Source organism: Ptychodera flava, chromosome 16 (assembly GCF_041260155.1).
Source record: "Ptychodera flava strain L36383 chromosome 16, AS_Pfla_20210202, whole genome shotgun sequence".
NCBI lineage: Eukaryota > Metazoa > Hemichordata > Enteropneusta > Ptychoderidae > Ptychodera > Ptychodera flava.
The window spans coordinates 7,668,028-7,689,463 of NC_091943.1; the positions used below are offsets into that span (position 1 = coordinate 7,668,028).

At 37.8% G+C, this 21,436-nt stretch overlaps 3 protein-coding genes across 3 annotated transcripts in view; 1 reads left to right on the forward strand and 2 right to left on the reverse strand.

The window, feature by feature from the left end:
- Positions 1-9,168, reverse strand: part of LOC139152682 (uncharacterized) — a 71,521-nt gene extending 62,353 nt beyond the window's left edge. Inside the window, exon 1 of the mRNA XM_070725968.1 lies at positions 8,832-9,168. The gene's annotated coding sequence lies outside the window, so the exon portion shown is untranslated. The remainder of the gene's footprint in view (positions 1-8,831) is intronic.
- LOC139152684 (uncharacterized) lies at positions 1,956-7,480 on the forward strand. Its single transcript, XM_070725970.1, has 4 exons — positions 1,956-2,155; positions 4,001-4,351; positions 5,190-5,300; positions 6,781-7,480. Exons 1-4 carry the CDS (start codon positions 2,119-2,121, stop codon positions 6,807-6,809), a joined length of 528 nt encoding a protein of 175 aa, XP_070582071.1. The 5' UTR covers positions 1,956-2,118; the 3' UTR covers positions 6,810-7,480.
- A 5,047-nt stretch (positions 9,169-14,215) lies between the features above and the next one.
- On the reverse strand, positions 14,216-20,596 carry LOC139152686 (cilia- and flagella-associated protein 77-like). The gene is made up of 4 exons (XM_070725972.1): positions 20,386-20,596; positions 18,625-18,959; positions 17,865-17,970; positions 14,216-16,858 (listed from the first exon to the last, which is right to left on the reverse strand). Exons 1-4 carry the CDS (start codon positions 20,455-20,457, stop codon positions 16,616-16,618), a joined length of 756 nt encoding a protein of 251 aa, XP_070582073.1. The 5' UTR covers positions 20,458-20,596; the 3' UTR covers positions 14,216-16,615.
- Positions 20,597-21,436: the final 840 nt, after the last annotated feature.

Consider the following 21,436-nt stretch of genomic DNA (forward strand, 5'->3'; position numbering starts at 1 on the left):
TCGTCATAATAATCCTGCTTTTAGTTGTCAAGATCCGACAAACTGTGTGGGATGTCGTATTCCGTATCAAGCATAAACTCGAGTATAAAATAACGATTATGGCGAGATGTGGTCAATATTTGACATGACTTAAAATGTCTGTACAATAGTAAACTCTATTTCTGTACCTTACTAAGGTATGATTTCATGAACTGAATTGTCATTCATTAATGCAACGAAACAATAGATATCAATGGTAATACCTACCTACTTACCAACCTACCTACCAACCTATCTATCTACCTACCTACCTACCTACCTGCCTGCCTGCCTGCCTGCCTGCCTGCCTGCCTAGCTAGCTAGCTAGCTAGCTAACCAGCTACCTACCTACTTTCCTTCCTTCCTTCCTTTCCTTTCCACGCTATTAAGTTTTATATGGTCGACACTTGAAAATAATTTTAAGTAAAACCAAGTGCAAATGACGACCAAACGGATGCAGATGCCGCCACCAACAAGGCTCTGTAGTAATATAATTTTTCAAAGTCTTCACGGTTTGACATATTCGACAATTGTTGTATGCTTACATCTTGCCACAATGTCGCCAAATCACCTAGAAACGAATTTAGCCCACAACACCAATCGGCCAAATCCCCGCCAAATCTAACACGATAAGCAATATCTAGTGCGCGAAATACATTCTATAACTTATGTTAAATTACTTGTCTGGACCAAATAATATACGTTTTCATCAAGTTAAAATGGAATGAATTAAATAATTGAATGGCCACATTGTGTACGACGAAAACAGAACGGCATAAGGTAAGTTTGTAAAAGCGTGTCGTTTTGACGTACTTGATAGAAAGGAAAATAACATTTTAGCAATAAACCTATAAGTCGATATGTCTATGCGAAATACATATATTATTTGGCTGCGAAATGTCAGGGATTCTATACCTACCTAACTACCAACCTACCCACCCAACCAACCAACTAACTAACCAACCAACCAACCAACCAACCAACCAACCAACCAACCAAAGAAAGTGTTTTTGCACAAAAGACACACGGCATGGAACATACATACGAGGGCATACTTACTGCAGTTTAGTCAAAATCATTATTCTTTCAATTTACATTTGGTAGTCAGATTGCGATCAAGCAGTCATACATAACAAAGCCCCGTTGTATATTTGAATGTGTATGTAACTTTTTGTGAGTAGGTCCAAAATACGCTGCAGTATTTCATATTTCAATCGGAATGTGTACATTCAATCTGGAAAAAACTCACCAAATTGTCACGGAAGAATCACTGTGGCTAAATTGTGGACATCAGAATATATTTATTTGATGGTCAGGTGGAAAATTAATATTTTCATCACAACAGAACCTGGAAAAGTCGATTTGTGAAAAAATCCAGTCAATGCAAACACGAGATAATAGCGTATCAACGCAACCGATATAAGATACGATAGATTGGCGCACCCTTTTTACCTTAAATCTCGTGACAGTCTCTCTGTACGCCTATCAAATGGCATTGGTATGGCAGATATGGAACTTGACATGCCCATACAAGTAAAATGGAACAATCGTTTGCACGGAAGTAAGTATTTCGGAGAAATCTAAGTGGTAATCAGAATTTTGTAACGCAGCAAGTGCGTGAGAAAAACTGAAATTTCATTGCATATGTCGCAAAAAAACAAAGCCAATATGAATTAATGGGAAAAATCAAGTGAGCATGCGCTTCAATGCAAGGAGATCGAAATTAGAGGTAGTCAAATGCGTCGAATAGAATGAAATTACTGTCGAAAACGGATAAAACGAAAACGGACGGCAAAAACCCAATTTGCTTCCATGTATGGAGAGTTTGTTCCCTTCAACCCCTACAAAATAGAATGGTTCTTCCCGGGAGGTGATTTACCTTTTTCTCAGAATACTTAGATGATGCAACAATAGGGTTTGCCTGTGTGGTCCCCAACGGTCGTCCTTCAGTCACACATTGCAAAGTTGATAGATACCTTAACATCACCTATTGTTGTCGAGACATAGACATGATTACATCTACACGATTGTTAAAGTGTACTAGACTTTCTCGAAGCTTTTCTGACGTCGGGCGCCGCGATTGATGACTACGTTTTAGAAATGGACTGGTGGTTTGTCACAATTCTGACCCTTACAGGTAAGACGTTTACAGGTTTCGAGCTACTTACACTAGTCAATCTATACGACGATTTTTTGTTGAAAATATGTCTTTTCGTTGACTTTGTCATTGTTAGAGGCATTATCAAGATCAGAACCACGCTTAAAAACAAATCTCAGACGACTAGTAGCCGTCTGATCACAAATGAGCGCTCATTCCTTTTGATGCACTGATAGTTGCCAAATCTATGTTCATTTCTCATTCACAGTAGCCGGAATTAAGAAAACGAGCCTTGGGTTTTGACGAGCTTATATTTGTAAAAGACGTTAAATGAATCATTAACAGTCGTACCTACAAAGACACAACAGCCATTGTTGTTATCGCGATCACACCCCTCCGAAGATGATGCAATCGTCCTTTGTACTTTCAAAAACTGACAGGTACAAAGATTCGATGATAAGGTGAATTGAGTGATTAGAAGACAGGTCATGACAGGACATGGATATACTCGTTTGTGAGAATTATCATACACTAAACTAACACCAAAATCGGATGGGGGTGAGGTACTCAAAATTTATGAATTTTCGAAGCAATTGCTCAGATACCCAGCCTTAAGGATGGCTTCTTTATGGGCCATGTACCGATTGACGAATAATTTAATTTCAGGATGAATTCCATTTTTCGCCAAGATAAAATTATTCTATAATATTGTAATTGTTTTGTTCCTGAAACACATTTACAGGTAAACGCACCCAACAGAGAATTAATGACGTCAAGACGGTTTTTGTCTGATGAATTTTTGTGTTCCTCAAAATTTATATCATTTCATGTTTAAACAAAAAAGAGTCAAAAAGTTATCACAGAACGGTAGTTTAAAGATAAAACGAAACGCGAGTGTCACAACCGCAACCGAGACCAGAGACGATAACAGTCTCCAGTCCAGGTCGGCGAACCGAAGAACCCAGATATGTCGGTTTTGCGTTTGGCATGATGTCGTGTGCAATCATACCTATTCCAGAGCTACTCCTTCTCCACGAAATATTTTCCATGGTTAGTTTCACGGGGGAGGAGGTGGTAAATTGTGTCTCCACAAATACGCAAAATCTGCGTACAGAACAATTAATTATTTTGCTATTATTCACGTATTCCACATGTTTACACTCTGATTAGGATTTTATCCAATGGCTATCTTGGACATTTAAGAAATCCCTGCGCAATTGTTATTTCATGATTGTTTCACTTCCAGCATAAATCCGACAAAAGCTATATATACTGGCAGTTTTTTCATACATCTTAACTAGTTCTTTTCTAAAAACTGAAGGATTTTCGTATCAGTGTCCACGTGTTACACTAAAAAATAAAGTACGATGAAAATTTTTCTTTTTTAAAACTTGGGACGCAAAAGTATATAGTTACAACATATGTCATGAGAACCTAATATAGATTACAAACATTTGCTGATCTCTGTCGACATTTTCCAAGGTTTGTTGTAACTCTTCAGAAATGCAGGCGGTCCTTATCGGAAATGTTGTACCTTTGTTTCAAATTGACCAATTCCCAAATATTCGGAAGTCTATGCAAAAGTACACGTACTAATAACGTTTTAAGGTCCTTTGAATAACTCTCCCAGGTATAATATCTTTTGTATTGTGGTGGATTCGGCTGTAGTTTTAATAACTCTCTTGAAGTTCTCCTAAAATGGAAATGTAAGCTTCAGCAGTGCGTCGAACCCCTTCAATGCTCTGGCTTTATGGCACAGATAGCTAGATATTCGGAGCGAATTTGTTTGGTTTCTTAAAGTATCAAAGTGAATAGCAATACTCCTAACGACTGCCAGAAACTATTGAATATTTAACATCAATGAATAATGTACATTATTTTCAGTGTTACTCGTGAATGGCTTCTTTACGGAGGCACAGGCGAGGATAGAGTATGCCTATGTTGGCCAAGATGTGAATATATCATGTCCAATTGAATCCATTCGGTCAGACGTCACGTTGGAATGGGTTAGATGGACAGAAAAGAATGGAGCATTTATCGCAAAAAAATTCTTACACGGGTCAGAAAAATATCGAGAGAGAAACAAGTACATCATCACTGACATCCCCACACTAACGATCAAAAACGTGACATTTCTTGATGGCGATGCCTATCGTTGCCGAGTGATTTTGACTAGTATCAAAAGTCTTCATGAACCGAAGCGAGTCAAGGGTATCGTCGACCTCACAGTGCATTGTAAGTTTTTCCTTCCCTTTCTGTTCTGTACGCTTTATAATCATCGCCAACAAATGTTTTGTGGTTCCACGGTTAACGTATGTATACATCATGCAAAATTTAACAATGGTATGTTTTGTTTGATCGCATATTTCCCAGAGCAACCGTTGCTTAAAATTTTGAACTCTTTGGGTTCGCGTTAAACATTCTAAAATCTACTGCACTTGAGAAGATGGTCAACTACCCAGCCTTTGTTGTCAAGACATTCCAGAAAGGTTGAGCTATAGAAAATAACTTTCTCATTGACCATCTATTCTTAAACGTTTAACCTGTATTCCTGTATCTTATGATAAACTTAGTAATTAGTGATGTATTATGCTCGTGTCAGCATGCAGCAAAAGCTTTGAAAGATTGTCAAGTTGACAAAAAGAGATATCGTTGTTTGTTTTGCATACGTTGTATCGTTCTATAATTAATGGATCATTACCTTAGACAATCTTGAACACTCAAATGCTCATTTGATTTCAAACATAGGTGAAATTTTCCTCGGTATATAGTGCTAAATTATGTACAAGTTTATGACCATATAAATAACCTTTACAGAAAAGTGCAAGGTCAATGCCCACATGATAATTGTTTGCGAAAAAGACCGTCCATGCTTGCTAATGTCGTCGTTTTGGATTTTCTTTTTTCGTAATCAGATGCAAAGACAACTCCAGTATGATAGAGACTCGATTCATCCGTAGATTTATTATTGGTCTTAAAATGTTTCTGAGACAGAAAATTAACAATGGTGCATATTTTTACCTCTTTTTATAAAGATATCTGTGTATATATGCATGTTTTCATTGACTTTCAGCTGCCGATGAAAAAAATGAGAACTCAAATTCGACACAGTTGCTGTTTGTGTCTGGATTGATAACACTGATACTTGTCGTCATGGTGATGTTTAATATGTCAAATTTACACAGTATGTGTCTATACTTTACTCTGATCATGAATGTTCCGTCTTCATCGTCGTGCGTCGTTAGGGAGCGTTCAGTTTTTACGGCCATTACCATTATTCAGTGCGTGATCCCAGGGGTCCCTAAAAAATGTTTCTAATACAAGCCGCGGCTTCAATTGGGAATTTTACGGTAAGATTGCCGTGGGGTATTACATAAAGTCAATTTATTGTAGTGGGCCGCCGCAAGCGGCCCGCCGGTAAAGAGGGTCAATCATGGCCATTACATGAAGTAAACCTAATTGGAGTGGGCCGCAAAGGCGTCTGCCCGTTAAGAGGGTCATGGGTAATACATAAATGTATATTATTGTAGTGGGCCGTCGAAGGCGGCCCGCCGGTAAAGAGGGTCGATCATGGCCATTGCATGAAGTAAACCTAATTGGAGTGGGCCGCCAAAGGCGTCTGCCCGTTAAGAGGTCATGGGTAATACATAAATGTATATTTATTGTAGTGGGCCGTCGAAGGCGGCCCGCCGGTAAAGAGGGTCGATCATGGCCATTACATGAAGTAAACCTAATTGGAGTGGGCCGCCAAAGGCGTCTCCCCGTTAAGAGGGTCATGGGGAATACATAATTTATTTTTATTGTAGTGGGCCGCAGAAGGCGGCCCGCCGGTAAAGAGGGTCGATCATGGCCATGGCATAAAGTGAACTTTATTGTTGGTATTATGTTTTTGAAAATGTGGTGACCCCCCTTTCCTACCAGTGAAAAAGCGATGACCCCCCCCCCTTTGCGGATTCCAAAATTACGATGACACCCCCCCCCCTGGATTTTGCCGCCCCCCCCCCCCGGCCGTAAAAACTGAACGGTCCCTTACCACAACCACCACCATCACCACCACCATCATTATCATCATCATCATCACCATCATCATCATCACCATCATCATCATCATCATCATCATCATCATCATCATCATCATCATCATCATCATCATCATCATCATCGACTAAGAACTGAATCAACTCCCTCTTCTGTATGATCTATATCATCAATGGTCGCTTTTCATCATGATAATTAATTGGAAAAGTTGATCAATTGTAAAATAATGCCTGAATAGATTATTATTCACTGTGGATATCACCAGGTCAATAAAATGAATAACTTGTTTACTTACGGCGTCAACAGCACCGGATAGCAAATGGTGCCGTTATCGTTTGTGTACAATTAAATTTGTTTTGATACACTATATCACAAATTGTGGTGTCTTTCGATATATACTTAAAATACGACACAGCTGCTATTCACAGACGTTGGACACTGCACGATTGCTTATAGAAGCTCTTGTGTAGTTTCATCATGATTTAATACGAGAAACGCTCTACAAACTATTATGAACACTGGTCCGGTATTAAACTGTTATTTAATGCATTTCTTTCTGTTTGCGGGACGATACACAACGAATGCGTGTCATTCTAAATATCTTTAACTACTTCATTTTATTTCAGATTCCGTTACCATACCAATGAGCGATTGACAAGTAGAAAATCCAAGGGCGAGTCACGAACACAAGAGTAACACTCGTGATGGAATTTCTGCTCCACGAGGCTCACTAAACGGCCCGCAGAGCGAATGCTGAAATGTTTCTGCCAGATCACATCTGTCGCTTGTCAATGTTGGCATTTTACCTTACGTTCCTTACACCGTAACTATTCTTTGATCTGTCACATGTCCTACATACCTGAAACTAACACCGGGTTGGAGAGACAGTTTTCCTCTGTCCAAACAATAGTTAACTGAGTAGAAAATTTAGTGTCATATATTATTCTATATTTTCTGCGTCAACAGTCGATCAAAACAATCTCAGTGTGAAACCGAAACTCACAGTTTACGCGTCAAGAGTTCGGGGAAAGCCTGGGCCCTGTGTAGTCCTTGACCTGATCCCCCACACTTCAATGTCATTACCGTGGTGTCATTAAATTGTTTGCAATCACTCACTAATAATTGTGCGTGCATTTCTTATCAGCTTTAACTGACAAATAGATGTAGGTCTGATGACAACTTATTGTAGGCATGGTTGAGGCGGGTACCATTCCCTCTGTGTCTGATTCCTGCAAAATTAACATGGTACAAAACACAGCACAATTGTTTCTGTGTTACAATTTTATTATTCCTTTTTATTCAAATTAATTAAAAAGGTTAACTATGCGACTTGTTTCTCGTAACTTTTGTCCAGTGTATTGGAAGTGAGGATGTCATTTTAACCAGTCTGTACGCCATGAGCATAGGTAAGTGGTTGGCTGGCGCAAAATCCAAGGATGGGTCAAAAACTAGTGTCACTCGTGACTGATTTTTTTTCACCACGTAACTAACTAACTGAATGGAGCGTGCGCGGAACTGTTTCAGCTGGATCTATCAATGTTGGTCTCTTTACCCTTTGTTCTTTGTACCGCACAATTTGCCAACCTTTGATCTGTCTGATTTCATACAATCCTAAAAATGTAACACTAAGCTTGCGAGTCTTTTGTACCACTGTCTCCACAACATCGATTGCTTGTCTAACCAGGGTCAATCTACTATTTCCACTTTTCCCTAACAACAGTCCTCAAAAAACTTCCCAGTGCGAAACCGAAACTTACCTTGCAATGTACATATCATCAGTTCAAGGAAAAAATCATCTGAGTTCGGTAACGTGACCTGATGGCTAACACTTCAGTGTCATTACCATGGTGTCATCAAAATATATTTGATCACTTAAGCGTGCGTGCATTTCTTATCAACTTTGACCGTCTACGCGCTACAATTGTCATTATATTGTGTTCGAATCAAATCACAACGTATATACTTCTTAATATGACTTATACTAATTATTTTTGTTCAGTGTATGTGGTCACGCTTGCAGTGGGACCATAGTGTGACGAATGTTCGTGAAAAGGCCATTTATCAATGAAACAATGCAAACCGGTGCGATCGGTAGTCAGAACAGTTTTGTTCCCCTTAACAACACTTCTGCAAATTTGACAGAAGTTAAGCCTTGTAAACTATATAATTTATTACAACGAATGAAGTGTTTACACACAAAAGGATCGACGTCCATAAAACAGCTACTGTTATATTTTTGCTTCTCATTAAAAGGGATAAACGAGTAATTAGACTAACATAGCACAATATTCACAAAACTGATTACCACAGACTGTGTTTCTGTCGAAAAACATCCGACCGAACACAATTTGAAGTCGCCATAGTGAGTTATGTCACTGAATACTGTTGTGCGAACCCTCGGGAACTGTGATTAAAGCTTCTGTGTAGAACTTACAGGGAACAACGGACGGCGCCTGGCCTGGTTACTAAGTAAGTTATATTGACAGTTATGTGGGGAATGTGACTGTACCGGTGTCAGGTTGGACTTTGTCGTGCACTGTAACCTTTCTGCTACTTCGTCGAATTTTATCGTAATATGACCAACATCGGTAACATTTTGGAATTTCTGGTGGTGTTCCAATTCCAAGGTTTATTCGAAAGTATATGTACCATTTTAAAAGTCTTAATTTCTACTCACCCGAAATAAATTGACCAGAATCTAACGGAACGGCTTGCAATTACAGCTGACTTTGAGTACTTGAATCGGCGTTACAACTGGCACTCTGACATAAGCCCTCTGTTATCCAACTGCAGCGTTATTCGGTGAACAGGGTGAACAACGCCACTGAGTTCGTCCACTTTATATTTATTGAGCGCGTACAGGGTTTTGCCCATGACCGTTGGTTGAATCATTGATGATGACATTGTACGTGCTGGAATGCACATTGACACTGAAAAACCAAGTGACTCTCCGAGGGGGTGAAACTTGGAGGAAGACCCACGACAAGTAATTGTAAAAGCCCCGCACTCACTCAGACGGTATATGATTCTCTGATCGTTGACCTATGGCAGTTCATATCACATGACAAAGGTATTTTTGTATAGGGTCAATCATACCTGAGCGATCGAATGTTTGATTAAGTACCAGATCACGAGACCTTTGCCTATTTCGCGAGAACCTCTCATACATTACTGGATGAAAAAATGGCAAATTTCTTTTTACGGCTGGTTAGGAGATCTCAGAAAGGCAATGGTTGAGGTTTCGTTCATCCGTACGTCAATAAAAATAACGCTTTTCCAAAAATATATAGGGTTGATAGGTCCGGATTTTTTATTTTGTACACAAGCGGTGAATAGTTCCTTTGTGATAGATCGGATATCGTTGTCAGATCACAACGGAAAACAAGTGAATATACCGATATGAAGGCCATAAAAACTTAACTGGCCCACCACAATTCTTCTACAGGAAATTAAACTGTTTATCACTGACCACATCCCACGTTTTAGTTGATATACCATGATTCACTCATGCCAGTTTGATCATATATATTTAAATAAGAAAGAAAGAATTATTCGGCCGAACACAAACCGCTTCTTGTGTATCCGTTTTTTTAGAAGATTTTTGAATACTCTGTGTGCCTCTTTATAGTATTTTCATAGACCTGCCCCAGTTTAGCTCAAATACTGAATTACAATAATCAAAAATAGTATGGCTGCGTCGATCGAATATGTGAAACTGCGGCCTTTTGACAACCATGAATTCGGCAGAAATCTTCACTGGGCATGCAGTATTTCAAAGTCATCAGAATGATGAAGCAATGTTTTGTGAAAGGATGAAGCCCTATTAGCAGGACAATGTTTATACTGAGGGATGAGCAGAGGCAGGGAGACTCTTGTAAATGATTGTATTTGGTAAGATTACTGTTAACATCGAAGAAAACTTGTAAAGGGTGTTGAAATAATTCAACCCCAAAGTTAGTATTTCTGCTTACAATTATCAACAGAGCCTGTGCAGCCATATGAGCATGAATACTGTTACTGGAATTGGAATTTGAAAATTCGTCCTTTCAAAGTTTTTGGATTATTTGTGCTGTTACACAAAAAACAACGACTATATTATTAGAGTTTGTGCTGACGGAACTAAAAGAAGGATTGTCCTTATAAAGTTACTATTGCATAATGGCATTAGATCGTCAAAGAACATGAGATTCGTTTATGGTTTTCTTGGTAATTTCCTTCACAACGTCTTCAATTAAGCTATAACAATTCAACACGATTGGAACTAATGTGGGATAATTGGATCTCCATATTTTTCAAATTTCTCAAAAGTGTCAGGTGCCCTATAGCTGAATGTTTCAATATTACAAATTACTCATAAAAGCTAGTCTATAACTTAAAAAGAAAAGCAGATGAGCTTACATTTGCAGATTAAACAGACATTACTTCACCATCCAATTTATCCCAAATTAGTTCCAATCGTGTTATTCTTGAAGTTTTCACAATAGTCTCAACAATAAGCAATAGCGGTCTGCAGCACTTCCAGTCACATTGCCAGCACATTGAACACAATCTAACTTCGGGGTTGTAAATCTACACTATGAAAAACCGGAATGACCTTAATCTCAAAATTTGTTCGAATTAAAGTCTGCATATTATCGATACCGCCGGAAAACTGCCGTTTTCGTCTCTATGATTGCATTAGCTGAATGAAATTGACTTTACTTTTAATGGACATCGCTTTCTGCCATGTTGCCTGACATTACAGAAGTTTACGATGATTTGTATTTTGCGACTGATTTCACAAATTTTTCTTATTTAATATTTTCATTCCGCGTTTACGTATGTCGCTAGAAAATTAGCGTCAATGGGTAAAAATTAGGGCGTATCGGGTTAACAGGAACTACACGACTCTTTTCCTTGACTGTAGCATAACACACAAGAAAGATCATTTCCTCCCTCAAAATGTTACTAATCTGTCGTATTTCTATTTGTGATTGGTATTTCTCCCAACACTCAACATCGTCAAAAGCTACCCCCGGGCCGTTTTACAAAACAGGATGTCCTCTTATTGTGGATATTTAAAGATTAGCTTCCTCTTTCTCAAGTTTTAGCAGCATTTATTGAATTATATTTTTGAAGCATTATTCAGATCGCCACTTGCTTCCTTCCCTGATATGCATATTGCAATCGACACAAATCATCAATTGAGTGACTTTAAATCTTCATATGAAATTTTCCGAATACGTCACAGAGTTACCCTTTTTGTGAAAATGTTTATTAAAGAAATCATTCATGCTTTTCTGTTTTCTGTCATAACTTTAGGAAAACAACATCGTATAATTATTTCAGAGAAACTTAACGTTAATTTAGCAATACAAATAGAACCTCATTCCTGATTAATGGTTTGACTTGTGACTGTGAAATGTGCTTCTCTTAGAAGAATTGTATTTCCCATTTGAATCTCCAAACGTACATTCTGCATGCTGTACTGAGTGTTTTGTTCCCGCTATAATATTGTTTTGTTATTTTTTTCCACTTTCTTTCTTCTTTAATTCATTACTGTCTGAAAGATTGCTATCGATCATCCTATCGTCTTCATCGAGGAAAACATTGACGTAAAGAATTAAATGAGGGAAGTAAATATCGCCGAATCGGGAGGTTAAACACGCACATATCATATTCTTGGCATTGAACACATATTTTTAATTTGGAGTAAGCTTAATATTCGAAGGATTATACGACCACTTTGAACTCTCTCTCTCTCTCTCTCTCTCTCTCTCTCTCTCTCTCTCTCTCTCTCTCTCTCTCTCTCTCATAAAGACGATTAGGTACACATCTGATAGAGTCGATAAAGACAAAACTGTGTATTTCTCATTGCAAGCAGGACATCGCTGTCCGTCCGTCCGTCTGGTTTCTACTTTAACCTTATATTATAAGTCTTATATAAATTCGATGATGTTTACATGCACCAACGAAAATCATATCATGCATACATGTGGGTTCGATACGCGATCGCCTCACATTGCGATGCCAATATATATGACCTCTGTTGACCAAAGGGTGGCAGGTTAATGATCGATTTGATAGCCTTTGCCCTAACATTAACGATTTACCATATATCATACATTTCTGCACAGCTTCTTTGCACAAATACTCATAGTCTGAAATGTATCCTTATCTGTTAATTATCATGTTCACCTGTGTTGTTTGATCAACAAATTTTCCCATGGTTCCCGATAATAGAGAGTCGTAGTGACTGCAAACTCATTGTGCCATCCAGCAAGCCAGTTTAGATATCTAAGAATCGGGCTGAAAGATTTGCTTTTCTAGATGCTAGTAAATTAGCTTGATAAAATATTAAAAATCAGAAATATAATAGATAAGGAATTTTGCTTCATTACTGATAACGTGTTTAGTTTATTTCTAATCCTATACGCATGATTCACAAAGTTTTCGTTAAACATTTTCAATGGAAATCCCCAACTTTGGACGTTACGGTTCAATTCGAACATACTAATTATACTGGGTGTGTTAAATTCTTGGAGGTTTGGAGTGATTAAACATTTTGATACCGTTTTTAAACCAGTGATATATTTGGAAGGAAAAATAATTTTATACATTATGGTTTTGTACAAGGAAACATTAGCTTGCGGTACAACCGCAGTCGCTTGACCTCAGAGAGAGAGAGAGAGAGAGAGAGAGAGAGAGAGAGAGAGAGAGAGAGAGAGAGAGAGAAGGTGGTGCAGAATTGGGACAAGGTCTAACAAAAAAGGCTACCAAGCTGCACAGAAGTGACAAGGAAGTGTATCTGTGTATATGATCATAAAGAATATTTTACATTTTTAATCCTCCGACTTCGGCATAAACAATGTCATAGAAACTCTGTGATGGACAAAAGCTTCCGCTTCGACAAAGTTGTATTAGACAGGTCAACTTCCCAAAACAGAAGTTGGTTCATATCAAGAGTACAGCGCCCCCAGTATTAAAAAAATACAGCAGTCTACCTGTCTGTCTAAAACTCTCATTTCAAACCTGGGGCGTTTTAACTAAAGAATCACAGTTTACAACAACAACAACAACAACAACCATCTCTCTCTCTCTCTCTCTCTCTCTCTCTCTCTCTCTCTCTCTCTCTGGCATCATTTTAATATACTGGATCAGTACTACAAGTCAAAAGCAATAAAGGCACTCAATCACTCAAATGTAGGTATTATTGCATATTTATTTACTTTGAACACAATGCACTACAAAGCATGTATGTTTATCACATAAACAACAACAAGTATTGTTGGAGCTTTGTTCCCGATGTATGGTTTACACGTCTCTTGTGGGGTACAATGTTTGTCAATGCTCTTGTGAAGGTTTTGTGTGGGCCGCGGAGGTAGCACACAGGTACTCTATGGACAGCGATGTTGTCGCACTAAATCTAAAGTCGTGTCGACCAACTGCTTCAAGACATTTTGGGCACACCTGAATTTCCTAGAGCCTGTTTTAAAATGACCATTGATAACTAACCGAATATTGCTGCAACGAGTGCAATAGCTGTAGGACCACAGCTGTGGTGTTTTACGACTTTAAACCCCTTTTAAAAATCGTAAAAGTCAAAATCAGACTGTAAGAGGCAGGAATCCCGTCTACGAACATCACAGCTATGAACCCACAGCTACGATTGCAAGAATTTGGAAAATAACATAATTCACCTCAGTCTTTGTTTTATATTCGCTATTAAATGACATTTATGTCACATATTATTCACCTCTTTGTTTGAAATTCACTATGAAATGATATTATGTTACATATAATCCACCTCTTTGTTTAATATTCACTGGGAAATGATATTTGTGTCACATACAATTCATCTCTTTGTTTGAAATTCACTATGAAATGACATTTATGTCACATATAATTCACCTCTTTGTTTGAAATTCACTATGAAATGACATTTATGTTACATATAATCATCTCTTTGTTTGAAATCCATGAGGAAATAACATTTATGTCACTTTACACATAGTTACATGCAATTATGGAGTCACCGACAAAAAACCTCCACTTTTTAACATAAACACACAAATGCAACTGTTCATATTTCAGATATTTATTAAAATTCACACTTAAAAGCCACAAAATAATAATATTTACAATCTTTCAACTTTTGTTCATACTTTCCAAATGCAAATATCAAATCCATCATGTTTGGTGAAGAAGGATTGTGCACAGCACAGTTTCAATTCTGGCAAAAACAGACATGTTGATAACATTCTGACTACTGGACATGGGTTATCATGAATTTGACATTCACTGCCAGCTTTTGGTCATCAGATAAAATTTGTTCAAAGACGTCACTGCAACGGCTATGATGGGGTTTATTGCATATTACTCATCATAATTCAAATGCTAAGCTAAAACATGTAAAACAAGCATAGTGCTTGGTATTTTACTATCTATTTGATATGCATATGTTTTACCTGAGCAAGAATATTGATATTTATCGATCCTACACTCAAAGTGTTGTTTTCTCTATCTGCTGAACTTTCTTGTTTGGCTGTGATGACTTGCCACCGTGACTAAGGTCTTGATATATATGATCACTTGAACCAAAGTGCGAGTGAAAAGCTGAGAAATAATGCGTGTAAAATATAACAGCAAAGGTGTCTGAAAAGTGTTCAAAGTTTCATTGAAAGTGACAACAGAAATGTATCAATGTGAAGGGTTGTGTAACCACATGATGAGGATTTCCACCAAATCAGTTGTATACTATTTTTTTTGCTTGTAAAGTTGGGTTATAGAGCAAATCTTGGTAATGTCACTTTAACCTTGATTTGGCTCTTCTATTAAATTTGTCTGTGTCAAGAGTTGTATCCTTTGTGATCCAGTCACACTGTCGATGATCTACAACCAACACAGTGGTATGTGTATGGAACTGGGAATACAAATTATATGATATTTTCATGACTCACACAGAAAAGCATATTTCTTTAAAAAGGTATAAAAGATGGCATCTTTTTGCATTCTACTAAATATTGTGATCTCCATGTTCTTGTGATATTTTACGGGTTTACAGAACTGGGAGCTTTAGACTAAGTTTTCTGTAGTTTGTAATGAGTATAAACCCGTAAATCTGGAACACATTGAATTGTGAGCAATATTACTTGACACATACATGCTGTAACAATCAACTAAATACTGTTCCAAAATACTGGAAAAAATTGCCCATAGTTACAGTTATTAGCCCAATAAGAAACTGATTTAACACTGGTCTGTAGCTTGCCATCCAAGCGATATCTGGAATAATTGACAGTGACAAAAAATTGTGAAATTCAGCAAAAGCACACCGTGTCAAACAGCAATCTATACAAAAGGACGGAATTTTGAAATACTGATATAAAGTAGGAGTGCCATGGTAAAAAAAAATCTTCATCCTCTGTAATCCACATGATACTTCTTATACAGTAAAACCTTCAGAATGAGTGAAGTTGAGTCAACTGCCTATCTCTGAGACGCCTCAAATGCATCACATTGCTGAGTTATTCTATTCTGAGTTTACATTTTTATTCATTTTTTTTCAATTTTATCACTTATTTTTTTCTATCAAACTTCACGTTTTCATAATTATATATTCTTTATAGTATTTCTATGTGCATTATAAGTAAAAAATATTTTGCCTCATAATTTACATGTGCATACAAATAAGTTCTTAATTGAGATGGTAGTTGTGGTGGGAAGTAAATGTGCAATACTGCAGAATAGTCAAATATGTGATGTTGCCTCCAATATATATGATGCATAAATATTGCATACATATGACACTCTCTTCATAGTAACATTTAAGTGACCAAGTTGAGTTTGCATATCATACCATACACAGATGTTGTGATGTTTTGAGATTTGTTTATCAATATAATTATGCTTTTTACTGCTTTTGCGAGTTTCTATATTTTTTATTGCTTTTGACTTTTAGAATTTTATGTTGACATTCTCATGCTTTAAAGCTGTACTGCCATGTGCAAACTTTGCAACAGATTTCAAGATTTTTGGTTCAGGCAAATCATGATGTACAGTTTTGGATTTCAATTTGATTGGCTGTTAAAATTTATTTGGTGTGTTTTATTGGGTGTCACCTTTACACCAAAACGTATGGTTGTCACCATGATGTGGCGTCTTTACATTGAGGGCAAGTCCAACATGTTGGGAAAAATTGTACAGTATTGGCTGTGACTTTGCTTTAGCTGCACTCACGCCTTTGAAAATAAATGCTGACTCATCCTCAAGAACAGTACATGAGATCTACAGCATCCATTGTAGCTTTTCTTTAATATCAACATTCACTGCATTTGAAGAATAAATACAAATGTGTATATGGCAACAGGGGAAAATGTTTAAGTTTGTCACGTTTTGTGAAACCTTGCTGCATATAAACCAACTCTAGGTATCTCAAACATAAGAATGTTTATTTCCCGTGTGTATCGATCAACTTTTAGCTTAAGAGCTTGCAGGTTCGTAAATTCCATGACCAAATACACCCCGTCTTGATGTGGAATCTGTTGCGTGGTGTTTGAAGGCGACGTCTTTAGTGCTGGGAGATCTGTAAGTTTCCAAGTGAGCTGAGGCAGATTTCCCTCTGTGAAATCTGGGCAGTTGCCAAAGGGGTGGTGGGTCAATTGGTGGAGCGTATTTCCTCAGCAAAGAAGTTCTTGTTTCGTAAATCCCTTTGTTTGTCAGCGTCTGTAAGATTAGAGGAAGGAAAACATTTAACTGCAGCTCTACTGTGACTGTGCAGGTAAGTGGGTCATATGGCCTACTCAAATGCTACTGTTGTAGACATTATCATTACATCCACTCCCCTATACAAGTGAACCCAATTACCATCATTATGGTTTGGCCCAACCTAATTGTCTGCTGCACTGAAATTGGACGTTTACATAAGAAAATAGGATGGAAGGGCGAAAGTCTGTGATATTGTATTTTATCACACAGGGATACAATATTTTTTTGGATTAAATCTTAGTTCTACAACACCTGAACACTGGAAAAAGACAGCTGATACAGCATTTCAATGTTTTCATTTAACTGATAACAGTGCCAAGTACCCAGAAATAATTCCACATTTCAAAAACCATTTCGCTTGACTGAGTTTTTAATGGCAGGTGATCACTGAAGTGTTTCTATAAAAATGTCATTTAAAGCATCAATGATTAGAAAGAGTTTTCCCATTTGGCAGAAAATGGAGTGAATGCATTAAGATATTTAATTCTCCTGTAATAATTAATGAACCAATCCAGATACATCCAGGAAACATACAATGTTTTGTATTGTCAAGTGTGTCTGCAAAAGGAATGTTCTCTTGTTTAAAATTTTTTCCATACAGAGAAAATAGCCAGGTGACTGCAAACACTGAACTTACTGTCGTATATGTATTTCTTTCTGTGTTTCATTCTATTTAATTGCAGACAGCACCGTGTGCCTATAAGCTACGCGTATCTGCGGTTCCATCGTGTCATGACACACAAACATCGCCCTAGGCACTAGCTCTAGAGCCTCAATTCATACCTCACCAATGGGTAATGATCATAATTTGTACCTATTCTACAGCACTTGCCTGTGACTCTGGCTACGTTGATATTTTAGGCAATGAAGACGATCGGGCAGTAAACAGTCTTCAATAATTGCTAGGCACTTAGACGAGCATAGCAACCATATTAAAATTAGTGAAAAACATGTACATGCCCACCTTTTGTTGTATCTTTTCCCTCTTGGCAAGTTCTGTTTTCCTTCTTTCTTGTAGCCAGCGGTCTTGGTATTTGTTTTCAATCAAGTCAAAGACTGGTGTTGATGGCCTGATGGAAAATAGGTCAAAGGTTACACTCAAAGTAAATAAAACCACACAGTAGTAATCCATCAAAGAGGAACAGAACAGAGCATTGAAATTGCATTCTTTTAAATCAAAAATTCATATCTGGATAATTTTTACCATTTCTCATGCACCTTTTTCTATCATCTCTGGCAATAAAAACAAGAGAGATTTATCCAAGATTATGGTGCTATATATCTCATTGAAATTTTCTGTCTGATCATTTGAAAACAATAGTGTACGCAACTATAGGTAAATGTCATAACTTGCTACAGTATTGTATTGCTGGCACTGGAAGAATTTTTTCACCTCTGTTTCCTGCTTTGATAAAATTTTATTTTCAAAACTGAGTTCTCATTCTAAAGGCAAGAGTCACGATATTACTGTGTGTATTCACATGTATGTACAGTATTATGCCCAAATATGTCATGCAAACCCTCATGTAGACATCATGCCACAGAACAGACATGTCATTTTCTTAATATACAAGAGGAATTTGTCTTTGATAAACCATAGGCACAGGCCCTTCTCCCATAGTGATTAACAACAATAACAAGCATAATTTGATAAATGAGGCCAAATAGAATGCTGTGTTAATGTTGGAGAAGTACTTTAATGAAAGATGGCTTGTTAAATTTACCTTGTTGACACTCCAAAGGTCATTGATGCTGGTATTCTCCTAGTTCTGACCTTATTTTTCTCTTCTTCTGAAACCCTGCGCCTGACATCATGTGTTGCTCTGTACTGGTACTGTTCAGGGGCACTTACAAGGCCGGCGTTGACAGCCGCTTTGTTGAGTGCAATGAAATCCCTGTCTTGTTTCTTTTCCTTGCGCAGGATTGGCAACGACGACAAACCCGTCCATCCGGATACAGCCTCGGCTGCCCCTCCATCCTTGCTTGCGTTGGGCCTGCCATATGTAAACTGAGCCGATGGTAAAGTAAACCCTCGCTTCAATGCAACACCAAGCTGGGGCTGTAAAAGATAATTTGAACAGGATTTATATATACATTCTTCATTCTTTTATACTAGTTATAGTATTGAAAAGGTTTGCCCCTTGAGCATAAACTCTAGTTTCCCAGACTGTGGAATTCTCTGAATTCTTCTATTTTCACTGCACCTTTTCAAACAACACGCTGAAGGTCTTTCGTTCAAAGGCTGTCAATAATCATCATCATTATTGTTTTTAGCCATTACAAATTTGACATTTACTGGCTGATTTTATTACATTATTTTTATCTATATTTATCACGTAAAGGGAATTGAGAATTTTGTCATTTATGCATTATACAAGAAATATGATTACTATCACTACGTCATTATTACTGACATGACAACCACATTGACAATCAAACAGGTGGTATAAAACTTGCCCACTCTTTGAATACATTGACTGGATTCCAGGATGGTACATGCAAATCAAATCCAGCTTTACATCGCTTTGTGCAGGCAATGTGTGTTGGCAACAGATTAAAAGTTTACTTGGATATATTTTATTCATTGCCTTTGTTTGAGTCACATTAGTAACCTTACGTATTCTTCGACTTTACATTGAGTTACAGGTAATAACAAATTTCTCTCTGTATTATCAGGATAGCTGTTCACCGTAATTAGCCTTGAAGTTGATGATCTCATAAACAAATGTTTATGCCGTTATACACACTGACTGGCATGGCAGACAAAGCTTCAGTCTACCGTCGTTGGCGAGTATGAGGCTATGATCTTGAGACAGTACTATGAACACAACCGATACCCGTTGCCAGCATCGCCCTAGAGATTTTGTTGTTCCCTTGCGCTTATCTGCTGGAATAAATACACCTCTTCAGTCCATTGACGAATTCCGCCACAGAGCGGTTGTGACGAAAAGCACAGCGGCTAGGTCACGGTGTATCTACAGGGAAACCTTGTGTGCAAATGTGCGAACTAAATTTGACGTCTGACGGCCGGCCTTTTTAAAGTTACCGTAAAAGGTATGATAAACACCATCCTGAATTCCGACATTGTCTGCTGTAGCCTTAACATTAAAAACTAAGTTGAATATTTTATATGCTTCTACACATCTCCGTTGCGCAGCAGACATAACGACGGGGCCATGTACTGTTTATTCATTCCCTGAACGTGCGACAGATAATGACTGACCGACTGTTTTTGCTGGGTATGGAGTCAATAAATTCTCCCGATGCATTTTTGACATTACAGTACTGTGATGTACATGTAAAGATGAAAACATTTGGAACACGATAAAAGTGGTTGTGGTCATGAGACGTCTGGTCATGTCCTGTATTATTACGGTTGACAAATGAAGTACAAGCACCGCAGTGTTATCGTCAATGCGTTGTGCATTAGCGACATACAGTGCAAATCAGCTGTACATTAAACGTACGGAAGTGAGCCACTTTACCTTCGTTAGCAGAGGATTGTCGTACATCGTATCCCGCTGTGTTCCGAGCGGATTCAGTGTGTCCGTCGCCATAATCCTGAGTTACAGATTATCCGAAATTTAGCGTAAAATTACCGGTTGATGGGTCTTCGAGTGAGTCAAACAGCCCGTGTATTTACATGGGATAGAACACACTGCCCTAGCGTGTCGGCGGTTTGTGTTGTTGCTAAGACGCTGGGCGGGGTCAACTCCATAGCTACGGTTGTCCGGAAGGTCATCTGACCAACTTTCACCAATCAAATCGGATATACAGAGTTAATTTGAATAACACAGTCGAATCTTGTTCTGTTGGAGTGCGCGACCGTGGTTTACAAACGCGGTCACTTGTAATAACTTATGATAAAAGTTCTCCCGGTAAAAAGGTCGAAACGGAATATCTGAACTGACATTATATTCAAAATAAATAGTGTACCTGCCATAAAGTAGATACTGAGGGTACAGACAACTGACAACATTACTTCTGTATTCCAATCTTGGATGTTCTGAAAATGTAGCGACTGCGCTTGTCAACCAGGTTGACTTTTCTACTACCATTTTCAATGACATCTCCATCTATCGATTAACTTGCAAAATTAGCAATCACTCTTGGGAACATAAATTTCAATAGATTTTCAATATCTTACTCGGGTTGTATACTGGAATACTTTACTTCAATAAGCCACAGTCAAAACCAACCACAGTTCCTTTAGGCACTCCCTTATAACTCATCTCCCAGAAGAATAGTTTTCAAGTTATATTCTTTATGTTCTAACTTGTCAGTCCAGTTACTTTCTTGTTACACTGCCCTACAATTATTTGAGTATTTTGTACTTTTTGGAATGGACTCGGCTAGCATTTGCTATTTTCTGTTTACCCTTCAATACAGCACAGATATATTTATTTCTGAACTGTAAATATTTGTTATAATTGGGGTAATAAAGATGATTACGTACATGAATTTCATCTTTAGAGTATGGTCATAGGACTACACCGTGACAGCACCTGCAAAAATATTTTGCTTCTATACATCTCA